This window comes from Zeus faber (genome assembly GCF_960531495.2).
Source record: "Zeus faber genome assembly, chromosome: 11".
NCBI lineage: Eukaryota > Metazoa > Chordata > Actinopteri > Zeiformes > Zeidae > Zeus > Zeus faber.
In genome coordinates, this window is record NC_137205.1 from 16,258,294 (window position 1) to 16,280,495 (window position 22,202).

General features: G+C 44.0%; 1 protein-coding gene across 1 annotated transcript in view; it reads right to left on the reverse strand.

Moving 5' to 3' along the window:
* The window catches only part of coro7 (coronin 7), a 120,109-nt gene that overhangs the window by 70,720 nt on the left and 27,187 nt on the right, over positions 1 to 22,202 (reverse strand). The window contains exons 8-9 of the mRNA XM_080009133.1: positions 10,829 to 10,912; positions 10,573 to 10,655 (exon numbers count right to left, since the gene is read on the reverse strand). Of these exons, the coding sequence (XP_079865259.1) occupies positions 10,573 to 10,655; positions 10,829 to 10,912 (167 nt within the window). The remainder of the gene's footprint in view (positions 1 to 10,572; positions 10,656 to 10,828; positions 10,913 to 22,202) is intronic.

Sequence of the window (22,202 nt, forward strand, 5' to 3'; positions counted from 1 at the left end):
CGTGTGCTGAAAAAGTCGCTGAAAATGGCCGACTGGTCGGGGCATGTGTGAGCGTATGCTGGCGTGGTGTGGAGTGGTATGTACAAATGTGTCTCTGTGACCGAGCCTGCTTCTCCTGCAGGAATGCAGCCTCTTGAGCTCACGCTTGGACTGCTGTGTGAGAGACACCTGTGCCCCATGTGCCCTCCACACACACACACACACACACAGACACACACACACACACGTAGACAAACAAACACACACCAGCATACATGCATGCACACACGCAGCATGTGCGCTTCTGTATATGCACACCGCACCGGAAGAGTGACCCTTCATTGTACGGTTTGGCATGAACAGTGCCCAGTGCCCTGTGTCCCCACACACAGGTTTTTTTACTTCAGTGAGTGTCGCAATGGAACAACAACCACTGTCAGGGAAGAACAGTAATGAGAGGTATGAGTGTGGGAGACGGGGCGCTGCTCCTCACCTTAACAAACCTCTATGGAGATCCGTTCATCCGCAGCCCCGCCTGAGACCACAAGCGTTGCTGTTTTTCTTTGCTGTAAATAGCTAGTGCCTGTCATTTAACTTAAAAGGCCAATATGTGTTCATTTAGAATAGTGGATGTATTTGCTAAAAGACACTGGTCCTGTTGGTTCCAGGGAAGTCTCCAAGGTGAGGTAACCTGCTTGCCTCATCCCCTTTGTACTCAAATAAAAAAATATTTTGACAAAAGATGGTAAAAAGCCCCATAGAGGGCATACTCGCTACCCAACATGTCCTCCCTCCTTAGTCCCTAACCCCTAAGCTCAGCACAAAGCACACATACAAAAGCTAGCTGTCAAATTGACCTTGGCGAAATAATGTTAGCTGGCTTAACACAGAGGACCCTCAGTCTGTGTAGGACCAGGAAAGCCCCCAGGAGCTCCTTCAAGAACAGAAGGACAAAAGACTGTATTTTATTTCTCCGAGGTGAGGGTCCTCTGGTCCTCCCTGCCTCCGTTTCTTCACACAATGGGGAACTCATTTCCTGACCAACTTAGCCCCCACCAATTACATTTTGATGAAGCTTTTAAATGTGGTTGAAGCCAAGATCACTCACATGTGCGCACACATCCACAATCCAAAAATGCAGGTGAGGAATAATCTATGTTGTCATAACATTTCCATGGTGACATGCTTAGGTAATCAAGCACTCAGCGATGTGCACACACACACACACACACGTGTGTGTGTGTGTGTGTGTGTGTGTGTGTGTCAAATGCTTTGGTGGGACAACACAACAAGGCACTGGAGCATCCCGTCTAAAGACCAATTATACTGTTAAAACAGACAAACACACACACACGCACACACAGATACACACAATACACACGTTCAAACACACAGACGGTGACCAGTGGCACGCCTCAGCAATTTTCCCCTCAAACTAAGCGTGGCATATTACTCCTGCCTCATCACCGCCAACATGCTTCCCCAGTGTGGACAGAGCAATGGGGCCCACGTGGAAGTGACATCAGCCTTGTGCACATGTGGCCCACCCGCTTATAGCCAATCAGAGCGCCTAGTTAACGACAAATTTCCTCAAGCGTCCTACAGATTCCTGGGTAATGGATGAGGTTGTTGGGGATGGACCCAGAATCCCTAGTACCTGTCATGGAAACACATTGATAAAACAGAAGACCTAGTTCAACCTGCTGGCTCTATTAAATGATCGGAAAAGCGTGCTCAGTGAAACTCGCTTTTAAAAAGGAGGAAGAAGTTGGGCTGGATTTGCTTTTGGGCCAGATGTGGAGAACTGTACTGATATAACACAGACGATTTACACCAGGAAAAAGCCCCTGGCTCAGATATAGTAAGCTTAGCTACGGCATCAATGTTGGCAATCTGTGATTCAGGGGGTTTAAGCTTCAACTGCTTCGCATCAAATGGCCCACAGTGAAGATTGGGAACTCCAACAAAATCTATCAAGGTTTTATCTCGAACCGTGCAAACCATCTCCGGCTCTTCTGGGCCCGTGTGGGCGATTAATTTCAGCGTGCACAGACATTTCTATCTTCCTCTCTTTCCGTCTCGCCTCACATCTCTCCGCTATTGTCTGGAACCCTGTGATGCAGACAGTGACAGGCCGCCGGTCGGCTGCAGACACAGCAGTGGTTGGGGGGCAGATTGGAGGCTGTGGCTGTGGGCGGGGTTAGGATGGTGGTTGTAGGGGGTGGTGGTGGTGGTGGTGGTGGGGGGGGGGGGGTGGTTCAGGGCAGAGGAAACCATCTACTAATGGGAAACACAAGTCTCCCCAACCCTCGATCTTTCTTTCCATCACCGCAGAAAAAAAAAATGGGCGGCCATTTAAGCGCTGACTGGCATCCAAAAGAAAGGCATGATTGAAAACCAGGAGCTGAAACGCATCATACTTCTACCTCCTGGGAGAAGGACCAATCATGACCCTGAAACATACAAACAAGGATGGAGGGTCAGAGTGATGGGATAGAAGGATATGAGGAGAAGCCATATAGTACAGGGGAATGGTCGAAGGGTGTATATATGCAGTGTTACACATTTGTAGGTAAGAAGGCAAATTAAAAAAACAGAAGAAATTGCAAAAGAGGCACAAGACAGGCTGGAGGCAATCATTATAAAATGTTAAGACAGCCTTAAGCCAGTGTTCACATAAGGTGCTCAAAGCTTGGACGCTCTTCTTGAACCTGCCATCGGCTCTTCTTACACACATAGTATCCCCTTGTGCTGATACCTAATATACCAGTCTGTTTAGCCATCTTATAGCGTTTACCCAATGTGTTGTAAATAATGGTCAGAGCTGTTTCCACTTTAGCCATGCATCCTCAGCCAACACAGCCCGCTTCACATCTGCATCAGAGGCCCAGCTACTGGATACCCACTAGGCAGAGCGGAGAGAAAATCGCTGAAATGGACGAGGGTTGGTACGCGGCAGAGCGAGGCCTCCGGGCAAAATAAACTGTTGCCCGGGCAATGTTATATAAGGAAAAAGTACATTCGCCCAGATGTTATGGAAGAAAAAGTTATATCTGCAACTGCAAGTGCAACTGGTTTGGAAAGTATGGAAAGTGAAGTCCGACACCGACTCAGAACCCAAAATTGAAACAGACGCAAGACGCTCCAGAAAAGGAATTCCAGCTCAGAGTCATTTCCACAATTACCCGAACAGCATTAAGACCTTTTAAACTGCCACGTAAGGCAGAGTAGGTGCTCATGACAAACTGGCTCCAGCTCAGGCTTCATGAACTCATAATCCAAACCATAAAAAGAAAATACAGAAAAGGTAGAAGGAAGAGGAAGACGAGAAGGAAGGGGACTGAGTTGGAAAAGGGAAGGAGGTTTTTCTAATTTTTTTTTTTTATTTTGCTTTCTATGGCAAGTTTACACAAAAGGGGTCTTTCTGAAACCTGGAGCGCAGCGCAAATACCTGCGGGATGAAATCAAACCCCTCTGTGAATTATATTAGATATTCCCTGCCAGCAGCTCTGCATACCTCCATGTGCTTTTACCAGCGCTGAAAGAGCTCCATTAGGCTTTGCTCTAAAATAAGCCACCTAATTGGAATCCCATACGCCAGCACCTTCAAACGCTTTGCCCCCTCTCCCCGCGCCTCCTGCGCAGGAGGGAGCAGGGAAAGGAAAAGGGAGAGGAAAGGGCGTTCCGCAGAAGGAAAGAGGGAAAGAAAATAAAGGACTTGGGCGAGGCTAGAGGTAGCCAGGTAAAAGATAAAGAAAGTTCAATTCGATGTTGATTTGTTTCATGAAAAGACTGTTCGGATGGCGCTACCAGATAGTTTTTGGAGAGGGGCTGCTTGCCGAAAAAGATTTTGAAACTCAAAAATGGATTGACAACAAGTGTTGACAGCAAATGAAAGACAGCAACACCAGAGTCAACACCGGGACAACAACTACAACAAAAAAGTTATGTACGGTTTATAAAAAAAAATAAAAATTTGGTTCCTGACTTGCCAATTGACACCCTGTCACGAATCCTCCCTGATCTCTCACTATTTATTTATTTACATTTGTTTTCATGTTTTATTTTCATCTGGTCAGTTCCTCACGCCATGTCACTAACCTCCATGTCATTTCAGATCCGCCCACTTCCTTTCGCTTTGCGGTCACTCCCTTCCCTTCACCTGGTTTCCCCCGTCTGCAGCTCATTCCCTGGTTATTCCCTCAGTATAAATAGCAGTCCACTTCCCTTTGTTCTCTGCCAGACTGCCTCTTGTATTACACTGAGCTTTCCTGCACTACTACCTGTTTCCTGTACCCCTGTCCGAACGTCTGCTTGATTTCCTGGACTCAGATTTTCTGCCTGATTCGCTGGACCCTGACCCGTCTTTGCCTGTTCCCTGCCAGATAGGTTTGCATTCTCATACCGATACTCCTGGTTTTGTCCCCTGCCTATTTTTTGGAATAACCCTTGTGGACATTGGCTTCTTACCTGATTGTTTTTGTGTCTTGCAGTGAGTCCGTGAGCGTAAGACACAGGAGAATGAACTCCTCACAAAAATAACATAACAATATCATAATAATGAGAACTATAATGCCTCAACCAGTATTGTATGGTTGATAATTGATGAATAAATAGTCAATATAATCAATACTATTGAGATGCTGAATTGGGCAAGCTTAAAAAAAATGTAATTAAAATGATGAGGCTTTGCTCCTTGGCAGGGACCACGTGGGCTGAAAGCGGGAAGGACTATCCGTCGCAAGGCGAGCGTTAAGGAGCCGGTTGAGGTCGGCACACGAGCCTCGAGCAAAAGCTTGTAAAAGCCCACGCTGGGGACAATGTCTTAAAAACCAAAAAAAAAAAAAGGAGATTACAGACCTCCCTCCATCCCTGTCCGCTGTTCCTGACCTAACTCCTACTCAGCCCAATCAGAAGTTGAGATCCCAGATGACTAATAGATTCCAGGCCCAGCGTCTCAACTGTCACAACTGAGTTCAGGTTCCTTACAGAGCGCGTGCGGTTGAACTCGACTCCCAAATCATGGGGAGGTGGAGGGCGGTTAACTTGACCCCAGACAAACTTGACCTTTCAACTTTAAACAGGAATTTCTGTAGCCCGAACCCGAATCACTGAGCAAGAGCCTCCACGCTCATTGATAGTACACCACCAACCAATGATCAAACCAGAACTTTCTGTGGCATTTTCTGGCTTGGTGTGGTTTGTGGAGCTGCAGCTGCACCTAATCCCGACAGGAAAGCCTTCATCTGGGATTGATTTTAGGAAACCGGGACTGGCCAGGCAGAGCCGGTGACGGGAGAAAGAGGACTGTTGTGTGAGGGCTGGTTCCATTCTGAGGTGAAGGGGCTCTTCTCAATCCGGCTGATTAAAGGGAGTTTGGATCAATTACACCAGATGGCTGGGCCCCACTTTTAGGCATGACCCCGGTACACAAACAGAGCCTGACAGAACAGAATCAATAGGTTTTGTATCTGTACGGTCGGCCTGCTCTCCCCACCCGTAGGTTTTTACACGCGTACACCTTTCTTTACAAGGCGATTTCTGGTATTTCAAGGTAATTTTCGGGTATTTTGTTTTTGTTGTTATGTTGGGTCACATTAAACCAGAACTTTTTTATTTCCCATGAAAAATGGATTTCTTAATCTCAATGGGACTTTTCTGCTTAAATGATGGTTAAATACATGGAAAAATAAGAAAATGAGCGTGGTGGGGGTATATTCTGACATATACATACAGGGTTCAAGGTTGCGAGGTTCTGAAAGCAAGGGCGCATGCTGTGGTGATCGCTATGTCCCAGAATATCAACTCAGAAGCCATTCATCTATTCATCCCACACCGTTCACGCTCTCACACTCGAACCGCCCCTTTACCACCAGCCATGCTGTCACCCCTCCCGTTTCCCTTGCTAACAGCACAGCCTGTCAGCGGAGGGTCCCTCAGAGGGCGAGTTCTTTGTTTAACCTGTGTCCGCGTTGGTAAAACAGTGGGGTCGGCTCTCCGGGGACAGGCCGCCGTCCTCCCCAATCAGCGAGCTCGCTTACTGATGAGTACCGGGTCATCGCGATCCGTCCTCATCAGCCTCGTCTCAGAAGAAAGACAAAGCAGCCCCGAGGTTAACCGCGGAGAGATGTAATAGAGGAGGGCCGTGTGCGTGTGTGTGTGTGTCTGTGTGTGTGTGTGTGTGTGTGTGTGTAGGCACTTTATTATGTCAGCATATTTGAGTCGGGAAGTAAAACATTGGTAGTGACTGGGGACAATTAAACGGCTGAAACCCTAAACGCTCTCTGCGTTTACAGTTTCGTCATGCTGAATCCCAACCAAGTGACCCTCTGAGAATTCCCAGTCAGCTCTACGCCACGTTTACTAGCTACTATACGAGCATATATCATCATAACTCGCCTCAGTTAACTCTGTAAGTGTGTATTAGTGGCAGCAGAATCAGGATAGGCGTACCGTTGCTGGTATTGCAAGCTGGTTGCAATTGGGCTCAGTTGTAAAGATCGCTGATTGCAGCTGGCCTTGAGGCCCTATTAAATTCATTATTATAATTAGGCTTTATAGAGGGTAGCGTTAAATAAATAGAGAACAAGTGAGACAGATCCATATTGTCCACAAGCATCCAGACCTTCGGCTTCAAAGTAAATTCCTGTAGTAATGGCTACCTATGTTGCACACCGTGAAAATAACCCTCTCAGCCTCATCGCCTGCTGAGCCTCGATCCTCCAGTTCTTTATTTCAACCCTGGCAGAGAAATAAACATTTTCCTTCAATCATTCCCCGTCCAAATTATATTTCACCAGCAACCATTTTACCCGAGCATTCTCAGGGCCCTCTAATGTTGCGACACTCCAAAGAAAACAGTCCTACTGAATGTTGCTTGCGTAGCACCGCGAGCATGATACAAAGAAGCCTGCCGCTCCAACTACACACTATGTTTGCCGCAGCGCCTTTTAATTAAAACCAGACCAGAAAAAAAAAAAGAACAAATCCATCTTTATATGCACCTCGGGCCTAAAATGACACGGAGAGCGGCTGCCCTGCTAAGGATGTTAGACTTGAATTTCTGCAGCTACTCATTTTCAATTGCAAGGTTCAATATATCAAGTGCACAGAATAGATGAGACTAATTCCACTCTGATTATTGCTGAATGGCTATGTTTGTCCTCTCGATGGCTGCTTGGTTCTTGACGAGAGTTACGATCATTGGCAATGCAGCGCTAATAGTAAATTATCCACAGAAAAGCTACCATGAGAACAAACTATAGACAGAGAAAGTAAAGCCCCAAGGCTAATGGGGATATGAAGATGTACGTATGCCGAAGCGTTCTGATAACAGAGCACATGACTAACAAACTGCATACGGCGTGAGATATGCAATAAACAGCTGTATTAGCTTGAGGGAAATTTCAATTCAAGAATCAAAACTTTTTGCAAAATTAGCACTTAATTAATTAACAGTTTAAACAATTTCAAACTGTTTCAAACCAGCCAAAACAAACACCTGGACATTTCCTCTGAAGGCCGTAATGTAAATGGCTTCATGGTCCAGCGCTGGCCACATCTACAAGGTATTTAGCAAAATAAAGCAATGGTGGGGGGAGTAGTCCAAAGATGAATTTGATTAAATGGCTTTTAGTGATAACATTTTCCCCCTAATTTAACTCCTGAAGGGATGTTGTTCTGGACAGTGTTCTGGACACTGACCAGCATGGATTTTAAGAGAGGGGCATAGAGCCCAGAACTGTAGCAGCAGCTTGGACATGGTGCAGCAGGGTTAGGCCATGACTACAAGTACGGGGTAAGCAGGGGTCATGACGGAGAATAATATGATGGGCACAGAAAGAGGGCTACAAAGAACAATATAATTTTTGACGGAAAATAAGTTGTCTGATATATACTGTAAGACAAGAAAGACTATTAGTACATTGCTAGAATTCTTTGAAGACAATCCCTTCGACGTTTGGTGTATAATCAGTTCACCCTTATAGGAGTACGCACGATAAGTAAGAAGTGATGAAGGTATTTAATGTCATAACTCGAAAAGGAATTCCAAAATTCTCTTATAATTGAAGTACCAATGGTAACGTTGTAGAGAGAGTGTGCTAATGCTTTCATCTGAGTTTTAAATGAACCAACCGGATCAGTGGAAGCTGAATATTTCGTTCGAGATGAATTGGTGAAATGCTAAGATCAGCCCTGGCGAATGTGACACCTTCAGGCCAACAAAGAAAGACAAAATCAGTGAGACCTGATCTGATTTGATGGTGAGACATCGCACAAAACCGAATGAAACAAGTGTCCATGTGTATGTATGTATGTATGTATGGGACGAACGTACGAGACAGAAAAGATGGCGACACAGGCTAAGGCATTGTCTTCCATTTGATTGTCTACGCTGTATCTGTTTTCTATCAGCTCTGGCCCGCAAGCATCTGGAAAGGAAGTGTCCTTGGGAGTGATGGCTCCATGACATAGCATCGCAAGCATATGATAGTCATCTCAGACAATCACTCACATTCAGCGCAAAGGAACACCAGAAGACACCAACACACATTGGATCAACGATCGTTCAAGGCACCCTGAGTGAGTCAATTCACGAGTTATTTCAGTTGAACTGTGGGTCAGAATACACTCATGCAATTATGTCCATGGAAGAATGGCGGTCCATGAAACCGGCCGATATTAAGGCATGGCTGTTGATGTGCGAAATTGTGGACAGAGGGCCAGCTGGTGGTTGCACGGGCAGCAAGAATGTGTAACTGCTTGTCAACAGAGGAGCAGGGCAGTCGGGCAGGGATCGTCACAATACCGATACTCCCCTAGTCAAACTGCAAACTCTTACATTTACACAACAGAAGCTACAAAATCGTTCTGGTTGCTGACCCTGAATCCCTAAATTTTCCCCCGGGAATTAATAAAATGGTTTTCTATATCTTGTGATAATTGACACAACACTGAAGAATGATAGGATTGACCTTAAAAAGTGAGGTTTACCACTATAGAATACAGTTTAAAAAAAAAAAGATATATTTTTATGTAGATATTTAAGTGTCCAAACAGAAAGTTGAAGATGGAAACAGTACGTATATATTTTGTTCGGAAGTAAAGAACACCAACCGGAGATTATCGTCTCTTTTTAAATGACAAAATATGCTGACGCCAAACAGGCCAACGGATTCCAAAGAAGCACCGTAGGGCGTGGCTATCCGTCTCACAGAGGAAACGCAGGAAATGAAGATGAGTTGTGGCCAGGAGGGGAGAAAGGGGAGAAGATGGGAGGGAGCGGAGGTGGTTATTGAGGACCCTGCTGTGGCAACTATGGCTCTCTTTGGCTCAACGCAGATTCCAAAAGAAATGGAACAGAGCAAACAAAGACATTGCTATTTGAATTTTTTTTTCTGCTTGTTCTGTTTGGCTGGAACAACAGCAAAAAGTAACATAATTATTGAATAGCTTTCAGTGTAAGGAGGTCAATTCCTACACCTCAAAGACTTTAACTGTGCACAAAGACCCACACACAAATGTCTATTTCAGCTGGGCAAGTGGAACCAAACTCTCGCCACAAAAAGGAAAACTTTTTTTTTTTTTTTTTACCTAAGCCCTATTTTTTGATCATTCTGAGTCAATCCGAGTGGGGCTATCACAACCCACTGCCCCGTTGTGCAGATGTTGGCTGAAGCTATTCTCTCAAGACTGGATCAATTTAAAAGATTCTGACGCCCATCACTCGGGGTTGACCCTCAATGATTGAAAATTGAGTCTTAAATAAAAAAGCACCAGAGTTTTCCTTTAAGCATAATATTGTTGCTGCCATGGAAGAGACTGTGTGCACTCACAGTAACTAAATACACTTTTTTTTTTCCGTTCTTCACCTCCCTAACTTTATCTACTGCAGCCTGCTGTCTGACCTGGCCTAGATTGGACTTCCCTACTCGGGAACAGCTTGGCCCGTCAAACCAGTTTATAATAGCGCTGAATTAGCCTGGCTGAGTCTGAAAAATCAATGTTCAACCTCGCTAGCCCTCATTTCTCTCCTCTCTGGAGCCGGGCCATGCTCCCCTTCTTCCTCAGCAGTCTTCGGCAGCCGCGTTTGGAAAGAAAAACGGAGAGAGTGAAGGACTGGGGGAGGCTAGAAGCAGCAACGGCCGGCTGTGTGTGAGGGGAAAACTGTGCGTCTCATTGCTGCTGCCTAACCATTCGCCCTGGAGATGGACAGAAGAACGCACAACAATCACTCTCTCTCTTCTTTCCCATCCTTCTCTGACTGGGGGGGCGGCAGCAGAGAAGATAGACGTGTCTGTGTGGGTCTGACCCAGGAAATGGCAGGAATGTGACAGTACAGTGTCAGACCTCCCCGAGGCAACATTCTGGAGCCTGCCGCACAGCCTAGGGGAAACCCTAACCCTAACCCTAACCCTTCATACATCACACCAAACACTCACACCACACTCGCCAACATGCTCCCGCAATGCCACACACATACTGTATATCCTCAGAATGCTTAAAGACACGTTTTTTTGTTTTTTTTTTGGCCAACACCAAAGCAAAGCTATTGTGAGTGTCGTGATGGTGGAAGATTAGAGCAGAACTCACCCACTGGAAGCACCAAGGGACACCAAGCACAGGGAAGAGCTCAGCTTCCGGCTGTCCCACAGCCTCAGCTCCCGATTGCGCACCTACACACGCAATGAAAAGTGGCTTGTAAAATACTGCAAATATTCACTCAAATAGCTGTACACAAACATAAACAGAAGATGGATCGATCAGACCTGCTTGCATCAATGCAGAGCCATTTGCACACAGATTTCATAGACATACTTTTTTATTTAAATGTGGATGGTTTTCTTACCATATCAAATCCAGTGGTCAGTAGGTAGTCGTCTCTGGCCCAGAGAATGCGTGAGTCTTTGTTGCTTTGAAGACCCTTGGAACTCTGTAATGAAAGAATAAGATTGCCATCACACAAATTCTGTACATGTACATTGAGTCATAGGTTACTAGGCTGGCAGGGTCACAGAAAATAACAAAATTACATTTTATGCAACAAATCTGAACCAATGGTCGACGCCAGTTGTTCCCACCATGGGGTACGGGAACCTCCAGGGGTCCTTCAAGAGGTTTCAGGGGGTCCCCAGAAAAATTATGAATAGTTGAACTTTTCTCATCTATCGTATCCCATTATCTCATATACAAGACGGTAGCACCATTAACAAATGTAGAATAACCGACTGACCATTTTGATCATAGTTTCAATGTTGTCTCCGTTACCATAGCATAGACAGCCACATACTGGATGTTTGGACTAAATCATGTGTAACAATACAAATCTTGTCAGATTGGGGTCCCAGAGACAAAATCTTATCAAATGGGGTCTGTGGCCTAATGCAAATCAAACTGAGGGTCCTTGAAGTGGAAAAGATTTGGGAATCACTGGTCTACGCCATCCACTAAACTAAACCAACGGTTGTGTGAAGGTACTGTAATGAGGGGAGTGGAGAGTGTGTGAATGGCGGGGACAGGAAAGAGATAGAGAGAGGAAGACAGAGAGACCAGACCTATTCCCAGATGCCTCTGACAGATTTCTGTGGTTGGACAGAACAGGACTTGCCCTATGAAAGGGGTACTTGTTATTGTTGTTGTAGAAGACACGGGGACTTTTGCCCCGAAGCACAGCTCATATTACAGAGTTGCAGCATACTGTCAGCGTGTGTGTTTTCCTTAATGGAACTGAGACTATGTCATGCCGTTTCCATGGGGAATGTGTGTCAAAACAATGTTGATGGGCCTATTTGAGTATGATAAAAAGGAGAGGTGGTTTGTAAAGAGAAAAAACATCAAGACAAAACAAGGAAAGCCAATCAGGTTCAAGTTCAAAGGTTGGTATGTGTAGTTCAATAGAAAAATTGAATCATGGATATTTATGTGCAGAGAATAGGGAAAGTCACTGGCTATCCAATCGGTAAGAGCTGGCTCGCAGATCAGCAGTGAAAACATCCCACTTATGTGGTTCCTTAAAAAAAAAAAAACTTCATACAACTTTTTTTTGTGAAAAATGTACTCCCTTATCCCTTATTCAGGCTATCTGTCAAGGCATAACTGCTTATAGATCTTAATGTCTGAAGCCCCTGGCCGCAGGGAGCCTTGGCTATCTGCGTACACTGTACTAGAGTTACATTGAGCTTCCACAAAAGGCACAAGGGTTACTGATGGAGTTTCCATGGAACAGGAGCCGCAGCCTGCTGTGTCTCCCCAAATTACCTCTGTCATTTTTATGGCATCCTGTCGTGGTGCCAATGCTCTGACTGGACGACTTTGTACAATGTACAGGTATAGTGTGGCTAAAGCCCTTGCATTGTCTCTAAAGAGTATGTTGACTGTGTCTCACAGGTACACTTAACACCCACTGCTGAAAAATTGCAAAAACAAAAAACCCAGAACCTGAGCTGCCATGTAGCGCTCCTGAACATACCATGCACCATAGATTAAACCTAGAGTGGCAGGGGCCCTCCATGTAAGACCTCCAGGGTTTAACGCAACAGTTGAGCCCCATAGTCAGAATTTCTGGACGGAAACAATGGGTTTGTCATGCAGGGATAAACACAGAACATCAGAGGGAGAAAAGTGGTCTCCACATGTGTGCAAGAACCGTGCACGTAGCCCCTGTCAAGTCTAATCCGAGGCCCGCTTCTCCTCCTCTGTGCTCTGACGTCTATCTCACCACACAACCAGCCCAGTGGCTTTTGGAGCAAGTGCCATGGGGAAGGAATCAGGGAAATGGTTTGATTGGTTACACAAGTTTCTTTGCATGTCATTCACCAAAATTCTCTAAATGTCTCCTACCATGACTTTAGTGCATCTTGGACAAGATTATATGCACAGAGAGGGACAAATGTTCAATTAAGTTACCCATACACCCCTACACCCAAGATATTTACTCGGGAAGATAAAATCCTTTAACACTTTACATAAGAAATAGTTGGTATAATAAGATGCAGTTGGTTGTCAATAAAAGCAATTCTTCAATTCTAGTTTGTACTGAGCGCAGAACGACTGAAGAAAGAAGAGTGGAGAATAAGGATGGTTTATATCTGATGGTTTATATCTGATATCTTTTGTAATCCGATGGAATCATGAAAAACCTCTTTCTTAGCCCAGGGTCCCCAAGGCAGTCATTGCTGAGAGCTGACAAACAAGCTGATAAAATTGATAATGTACAGTGAAGGCCAATACATCCACGCAACCCTCCGCTGCTACCACAATAGTCAGCGAGGAATAAAGCAGCATAAATCCAAACTGAACAAATTGAAGTATAGCCTATTGGACGATACATCTGAAGGGATACGGCTAGATTTACCACCCTCAACTGGGAAGCCATTTGTCATTGCAGCATATCATGTGTGGAACGTGACATCAGTTGGGTGGTTTAAATATGGAAATATTGAGTTGGGAGGAGATGATATGACTTTGTGCTAAGCAAGTTTTTATGACTTCATAACTATATATATAAATATATATATATATATATATATATATATATATATATATACACACACACATGTGTACATATGTGTGTGTGTGTGTGTGTGTGTGTGTGTGTGTGTATGTATATATGTGTGTGTGTGTGTACACACACGTGTGCGCACACACACACACACACACACACACACACACACACACACACACACACACACACACACACACACACACACACACACACACACACACACACACACACACACACACACACACACACACACACACACACACACACACACACACAGAGAACTTTCTACTGACCTGGCGCCAAAGCAGGTTTCTATGGGAACGCTATTGACGCAGAGACGAGGGGTTGATAATAAGTCCTGGAATGAGTAAACATTGAGGTCTTGACTCCCAGTCATTATTCAGCCTAGAGTTTGTCACTACGCCTTTTACAGGTAAGTGGGCTCATGTTGGCCTTGATAGGAGTTGTGCGAGTGAGTTAAGATGAAAAGCACCTTAGATGTATGGGAAAGGGAGAGATCCAGGATAAATCAAGGCCCTGCGAATATATAGATCAAAGACATGAGTGGAAGAGGGGAAGGGAGGAATGCAAAGGTGAATGTGGAGTAAACAGACAAGGAGGGAGTTCTTTGCCGCTAAGCTGTTCTCGTACCTCTCAACAGCGCGACTGGCTGATTTCCTTAGAGGGAATACAATGAAGAGCTGGCACTCTGCTCCTTTCAAGCTACGACTAACTTGGGCTGTGTCTTCTGTGTCTGCTGTAAGGGTCCATTAAATACTAATAAGGTTATACTGCTGCTGTCAGAGGCAACATGTGGAATTCCATTTAGTGTCCCCCCCCCCCCCCCGGCAGAATTCTAAGGACGTTCATATTACAAATGAAAACAGTGAATACACTGCCTATTCCGCTTGGTGATTTAAATACAGACCTCCAACCACATAATAGGCAAAGACAGAGACAGACAGTCAGATAGATACACACTCTTTAAAGTTGATTAAGGTCTTTTGAGAGCTCAGACAGGGCCCTGGGTATGGAAGTTTTTGGCCTCTTTATTCAAATGGAAATGCATTTTGCAATTGGCAATTTAATTTACAAAGTGGCAATGCAATCCTCAATTCAATTTGAATTGCTTTGATTAAAAATGTAAATGAAGGTTCAACCAACTGCATTCCATAGTGCCGTTGGCCTCTTTATTCAAATGGAAATGCATTTCGCAATTTCCAATTCAATATGCAATTTGGTCATGCAATTTTAAAGGGCATTTTGCAATTGGCAATGCAATATGCATGTTGAATGAATTTTTCCCCACCACAATTTAAACCTCATTTATGGAAATAAAATATTACCATTCCAGCGGGAAAACAAATATCACGCACAGGAATAGACTTTCGATTTTACTTCATACCCGGGAAGGTGTTCTGAATTCCCCATTATATTTCAGTTGTATTTGCGTCATTACAGTCAGGCAACCAAGGGCAGCTCACATATGTCTCGGGGTCCTAGTGCCTGTATGATCTCCGCAAATGTGAAATATAAACAATGAACGCTAATCTCACGAACTAATACAACTACATTCATGAACAGACTCCAAATGCGAATGAAATGTAAAGCAAAGGGTTGAAAATGAAAGCAAAGATTCATTTCCACCCATTAAAGGTTGATCTATTCCAAAATTTGGAGTTTCAGTGATAGAAAGTCTGGAGATTCAAGATTCAAGATTTTTATTTGTCACATACATATACATACTTCCATACATATATGCAGTGAAATGTAATGAATTGAGAGTGCTGCTTTCGCTAGAGCATCGTCGACGGAATGAAGACGTACCCGGTGTGAATTGACGAATCAACAAAATGACGCCGATGCTTTTGTGACGATTTTGTGACGGTGACGTGTCGCTTGTGGTGTGGCCCAGGGGTTAAAGGGGACCTGTTATGCTTTACCTTATTTTATGACATATAAATATAATGTTACAATGTCGGATGTTCAAATTAGGCGTGACCAAGGTGTCAAATAATGAATGACAGCCATGATTAGACCCTTACTTTAAGAACCTTAGCAACTATAGGCCAGTCTCAAATCTCCCCTTCATCGCCAAAATTCTTGAAAAAATCGTAGCACAACACATTACTGATCACACGTCCTCCAGTGGTCAATTTGAAATCCTTCAATCTGGCCTCAGAGCGCTCCACTCCACTGAGCCAGCCCTCAGAAAAGTGGTGAATGATCTTATATTACCAATGGACACTGACACCTCCTCAGTAGTGCTATTACTCGACCTCAGCGCTGCTTTTGATACTGTTGATCATAACCTATTGCTAGAACGCCTTGACATGTATATTGGCATTAGAGGTTTGGCTTTCCTGGTTTATATATTATCTTTCAGAGAGGACAAACCATGTAATTCATGGCAACGTGACCTCTGAGTATTGTAGTGTTACTTGTGGGGTCCCACAGGGATCAACACTCGGTCCTTTACTGTTTAGCATCTATATGTTGCCTCTTAGAGATATCATACGCAAATATAGAATTAGCTTCCATTGCTTTGCTGATGACACCCAACTATGCATGGCCATTGAACTAACCCAGGCAATTGTCAGACAAATCAAACAGTGAATGTCTTGTAATGTCTTGCTTCTCAACTCTGAGAAAACTGAGATGCTGGTTATTGGTCCTGCCAGGCACAGGCACCTGTTTAAGGATACTCCTCTGAACTTTGATAGCTGTACCATTAGCCAAAGTAGCTGAGTAAAATATGTAGAAGTTATATTTGATCCCACTCTCTCCTTTCAACTGCATATTAAGAACAATACCAGAACTGCATTCTTTCATCTCCGCAATATTGCTAAGATACGGCCCATTCTATCCGTGAGTGATCCATCTTGCCTCGATTACTGTGTTAATGTGTTTCTCTCTATACTACACGGTCTCGCACCTTATTATGTCACTGACTTAGTAGTACCTTATGTACCATCTCCAGACTAACGCTCACAACATGCTGGCCTTTTAGCAATTCCGAGAGTTAAAAAGAAGTCGGCAGGCTCCAGAGCATTCTCACTTTGGACCCCACTACTCTGGAACGCCCTACCTGAGGAAATCAGAGCTGGTACTTCTGTTGAAATGTTTAAATCAAGACTATACCCACCCTGTTGGCTTCCCTCTCATCCTGCCTTCATCCTTTGGCACTGGAAAAATGAAGTCTGGATATTAACCCACTGTGTTACGCAGTGTTATCATTGTTGCCCACTCTGCATCCATTGCAGCCCGGTCATCCTGGAAGGGGGATTCTAAGGGGGAAACGTGACTTGACCTTGTTAAACATCAGGAGCAAAAGCTGTTGATAATCACAACTAATGAAGTTCCATAACTTAAGTTGGGGAACAAAGACCACACCTCATCTCCCAAGGCAAATTCTAGCCTATATAGTTGTGTCTAGCCCTTTCTCCTCTGTCTTTTTCTCCCTCCCTCACTCTCTCTCTCTCCCAGCACAAGAACCACAGGGGATTCAATGGAGCCTGAAGACTCCCTGCAATGAGGCATCACCCTCACCATGCACCCTTCAGAGTCTCAACCCCCTGGGTTTTGCAAGCCTTTCCCTGTTCCTGATTCATAATAAACCAAGCATTAAGATTCCCAAAGGTGTAGTCTTTGTTTGTGAAAAAGTGCAAATGCAGTGTTCGAATACGATTACCTCACATATTTTTGTTGCTGTTATAAACTTTAGTGATAGAAAGATTGCTCCAGCTGACTTCAGCAAACTATTTTTTTCTTCTCTGTGTCAGGGGGGAAATCGTACATTCGTAGACCTCTCTCATGGTGATTGGGGCATCCCCATCCAGCACAGCAAACCACGGTCTATAATGTGCATGTGCAATGCTATATTATGCAAGAACAACACGGAGGAGAGGTTGCTTGACATGCGATTCATGTTTCTGAGTTTATTTGAGATTTATTTAATGAATTCCTTGTGGTAAATAGGTGCAAAATAAAAAGACAAAAGATACATAACGCATGTGACAAATAATCTCTTGAACTTGAACTTGTTTATATGTGTATAAACATACACATATAAATATGTAGAACATTTCTGGAATATTCCTTCCCCTCCCTCTAATTATATAAATTACCATTAGGATGTGATTGCTCTTGCCTACCATACAAGTTCAATAAAGTTTAAAAAGTTTAAAAAATATATATAACTCAAAGCAATAAACAACAGCAACATGCTCTTTAGCCAAGGTAACGTTAAATATAAAATATCAAAAAGGCAGGTAACGCTAGCTGTTCACACCAATCCTCAAATATTAGCTTATTTTAGTTTTTAAAATAACATATTGATGTAACTACATACACATATCAGTGTGCTACATGAATATTATAATAAATATTGCTAATCAATGGATTTACTGACTACTAATACAAAAATCGCAGTTCTGCCACTCTGTATTTGTGCATTCAAATTGCCCCTGGATGCCCACCAACAACTTCCCGGAACTATATGAAGTCTACGTGAATCATGTGACGATCAAGCCTTTTGAACTTCTTCTGACCCAACTCTCTCTACATGGCTCTGGGTTAGAGTTAGCCAATCAGAGACAGAGTAGGGGCGGGTCTTCCCAGAATGCGGGTGGGGACCCACCTTGATCAGAGGACTGAAAGATTGTTTTTCCATTTGAATTTTGACACCAAAAGACAGTGTTGACAAGTAAATGTAAGTGCAATAGACTGGGGGAGCTGTTTCACTGGCACATTGAAGTGCCAATGCCAAAATGCCAAAAAATGTCGGCGATGTGAAATGTAATTGATTGAACTTTCAAGCTCATTTTTAATCGTAATAATTAAAATTGATTTGAGGATTGCATTGCTACTTTGCATATTGAATTGCCAATTTCAAAATGCATTTTTTAAATTGCATGACCAAATTGCACATTGAATTGCCAATTGCAAAATACATTGCCATTGGAATAAAGAGGCCAAAAAACTTCCATACCTGGGCAGCAGAATGTTATAGTTAGCAAAGGGACTGACCTTGGACTTGAGGGTAACAATTTCAAAACCCCATAACATCCTTTATCATAACACCAAATTCCTTTTAGCTACAGGGGCTCTGCTTTGACTTCCACGATAGTATTAAGAATTTTCTATTTGATGGATCAATGGATTACCACAAAAAAAGAGGAGCCTAGACAGGGTGCATTTTGCCATTTCAGCAATACCCTAGGCCTGTACGATACTGCCCCTGAGCCAGCCTTCTCCTGAGCACCAGGCTAATAAACTTTGCTCCCGTCTCAGGCAGCAGACAGGCTATATGTTCTATGGATCACGTGGGCTCCACAGTGACCTGATGTCACGCTGTCCTCAGTTCGGAAGGCACGTGCAGCTTTGGACCTCTGATGATGATGATAATATCATCACACCCTCCTAGCCCCGCTGGGAGCCATGGTGGTGCAGTTGTGAAGGGGATACGAAGTTGGTGGGTGTTTGTACAGTGTCCTTTCATACAGAGAGCAGTCTCTTTGACCCGATCCCTTCCCCTCTTATAAATGGTGTTACAGGATCAGAGGAATTTGTCCAGCCTTCAGGGCGGCCAGCGGACACATAATCTTGGCCTTGGTGTGGTTTAAGCGTGTGTGTGTGTGTGTGTTTCCAAACAGTATCTCTCCTCTGTTGCTATGAACTCAGCTCAGATCCAATCCACCTTGGGGCCCCTGTGGCTAAAACCTTTTCGGCATGCTACAAATCCATCCTGACAAGAAAGAAGGAGAGAGAGAGAGTGCGAGAGAGATGGGAAGAAGAATGACCGGTATGTTTTCCATAGCAGCGGAACAAAGGAAAAACTCCAGCCTGAAGCTGATGAAGTTCACACAGGAGGATGGAGGGGGAGGAAGTGTGCGATGGTGCACGACTTGTTGCCCCTGCTGTTGGGGGTGGGTTATATAAAGGTGGAAAGGATCAGTCTCACCTGTTTGAATGGCCAGGTCATAGTACCGTGAAATTATAGTGTCAAAGCAGAGAAAATGACATTACATCTGGGACGACTATCAAACTAGGTGTCGGTATCAAGTTGTGGGAAAGTTGATTTCACTGAATTAAAGCACTGAGTTGTAATTTAAAAGACAGACTGAAAAAGGAAAGCGCCAAAGTACTGTAAGGCTAGCCTAACTAAATAACCCTGAAATAGGTTATCAGCCTCACATAAAAGCAGGCGGCAGTTTAAGTCCTAAGATTAGACACTTCATGGGCTCCAGATATGTCAAGTGCAGAAAGAGAAAAGCAGCAGTCAGCAGTCTGGAAGATTATGGAATTATACATCTATTTAACGTCCTCTCCCAACACAAACAACTGAGCATCGCTCCCTCTCTCCGTCTTGCCTTTCTTCCTGCTGTTTAACTTGTGAGCATCAGCAGATGGAGAGTACATCTGTGTCACTCAAGGAGAATGTTGATTCACCCACCGGGATGAATATCAGGTGTCTGTGTGCACATATGGGAATGATCGCAACCTCTCTCTCTCTCTCTCTCTCTCTCTCTCTCTCTCTCTCTCTCTCTCTCTCTCTCCTCTCTCTCTCTCTCTCTCTCTCTCTCTCTCTCTCTCTCTCTCTCTCTCTCTCTCTCTCTCTCTCTCTCTCTCTCTCTCTCTCTCTCTCTCTCTCTCTCTCTCTCTCTCTCTCTCTCTCTCTCTCTCTCTCTCTCTCTCTGCACGCGACTGGGGGCCATATCTACTCAACAATACCAGCGCTGCAGAGGCTGCAGTTTAACTTTGCTCATTCTCTGTGGAAAACAATCGCTCCAACAGTGAGCAGTTGTTTTTCCAACCCGATTCTGATCAGTGCTGTAAAATCATTTCAGATTTTTTCCATCCAGGTGGAGAAAGCCCTTTCAGTAACCAAAGAGCCAATCGCCAGCTCTTAATGATCGAAATCAATTTGTATGCCTTGAATATAATTATGAATAAATAAATAAACAAATGAATTAATGGATGAATTATAAAATAAGATAGAAAACTAACAATAAAACAACAAATACAAAATTTAAATTAAACATCAGTCGAATGCCTTCTTAGTAAAAGGCTGAAAACAATAATCGATTGGGTAGAGCTGCAATATATCTTGATCAGCTGAAGACTTTTGTGTCTTCCTCCAAAGCTTTGACTTTGGTAAAATGAGAAGGAGAACCCTGCGTGCTGGCTCTGCGTGTTCTCCCTGCTGCACCATGGAGGGTACAGTAAGTAGACGGCGTCATATAGTGTAAGATCCAGCTGCAGCCACTCACCCATTCAACCTGCTCTTCATTTTCCCCCCACTCACTCTTTCCATCTTTCCATTCTTAATGGCCCCATTACTCTTCCCCTTTCATTTGCCCTCCTCTAATCAATAACTGTTGCCATGTTCTTTTCATCACCAGTGAAACAGTCCTTTTCTCTCTTTTCATCGACAGCTAATTAGTCTGTTCAGCAATTAGTGGGTTGTCTTGTTCTTGCTCCGTTTCATGGCCCATTTAAGTTGGGATTCAGAGTCACAGCCCACGGTCTCAAGCGTAATCTGGTTTAAGAGAAGCGGGCCAGTTGGAGAAACGGGTCGGGGGGGGGAGGAGGGCAACAGAAAAAGGACAGGGTTGCAACAAGAAGACTTAAATCAAATCGGGCATTTTAATTTTTTCCATTTCCACTGCTGCCCACTGCCACTTTTTTAATTGTTAATTGGACCCCTCCCTTCACTCATGCACACATGCTTCCTCTCAATCCAGGGTTTCTTCAAGATGAAGTTAATGGGTAAGGTCAAAAGCCGGTCAGAGACCACAATCGTTGAGAACACAATGTCAATCCTCAGGTGCAGCTGCAAAAGCAAACCTCTGGAACCTGGCCTTACCGACATTAGCCTTACCCTGACTCCTGAAACAATCAAATTTCCATCGATGATATTCAAAGATTACCTTGACTTTGCTATACACAGAACGTAACAGTTCCTCCATAACAGATCACCTAAGTTGTCTGCTACAGCCATCAGCTTTTTTCCCCAATTTTCTTTGCTTATAGCCATTCTTTTCCCAATCACATTTCCTAAGGGTCAGCAAATGAAAAGCACAGCGCCACAAAGCCTTGGCCATAAAGACCCAAGAGAGGGAAAAGTAGAATGGCTGGAAAAGCCACTGGTTAAATATAGTATCCATCCTGAATAGCATATCCAGAAGGCTTTAGTTCAGATGATATTTATTTCCCCAACAGTCTTCCATAGACTTGATGAGAACATAGATTGGTCAAGGTAGGCTTTTCACGGCAGAACCGCCAGTTGAGGCAATGAGACAGTTGAGGTGAACTACCCTCGACCCAGAGCTCATTATGTGCAGCGCTGAGTGGAGCGCCGTTTGCTGATGAGCAACTAAAAATACTATCAAGAAAAAAAATGAAAGTTCCATATCCAGAGTCTGGAGGCTCTCTCATCAGTATAGTCTTTCAGCTGCTGGCACTGAACGACCATACCTCCACTGCAGCTGTACTCTGTTGTTTGCTGGAGGCTTCACCCCCCTCGTCACTGTTTATACACAATCATTAATAATGGAGACGGGAAAGGCAGATGGATACGTTAAAAACAGGGGGTGCTTGTGTTTCATATTTGTCAAAGGATATTATTATGATCATCAATTCATCTACTTAAAGGATAGGGTTTGCTACTTTCCAACCCAGGCCTTATCAAAATGTTCCCATCATTATAAAGATTCAC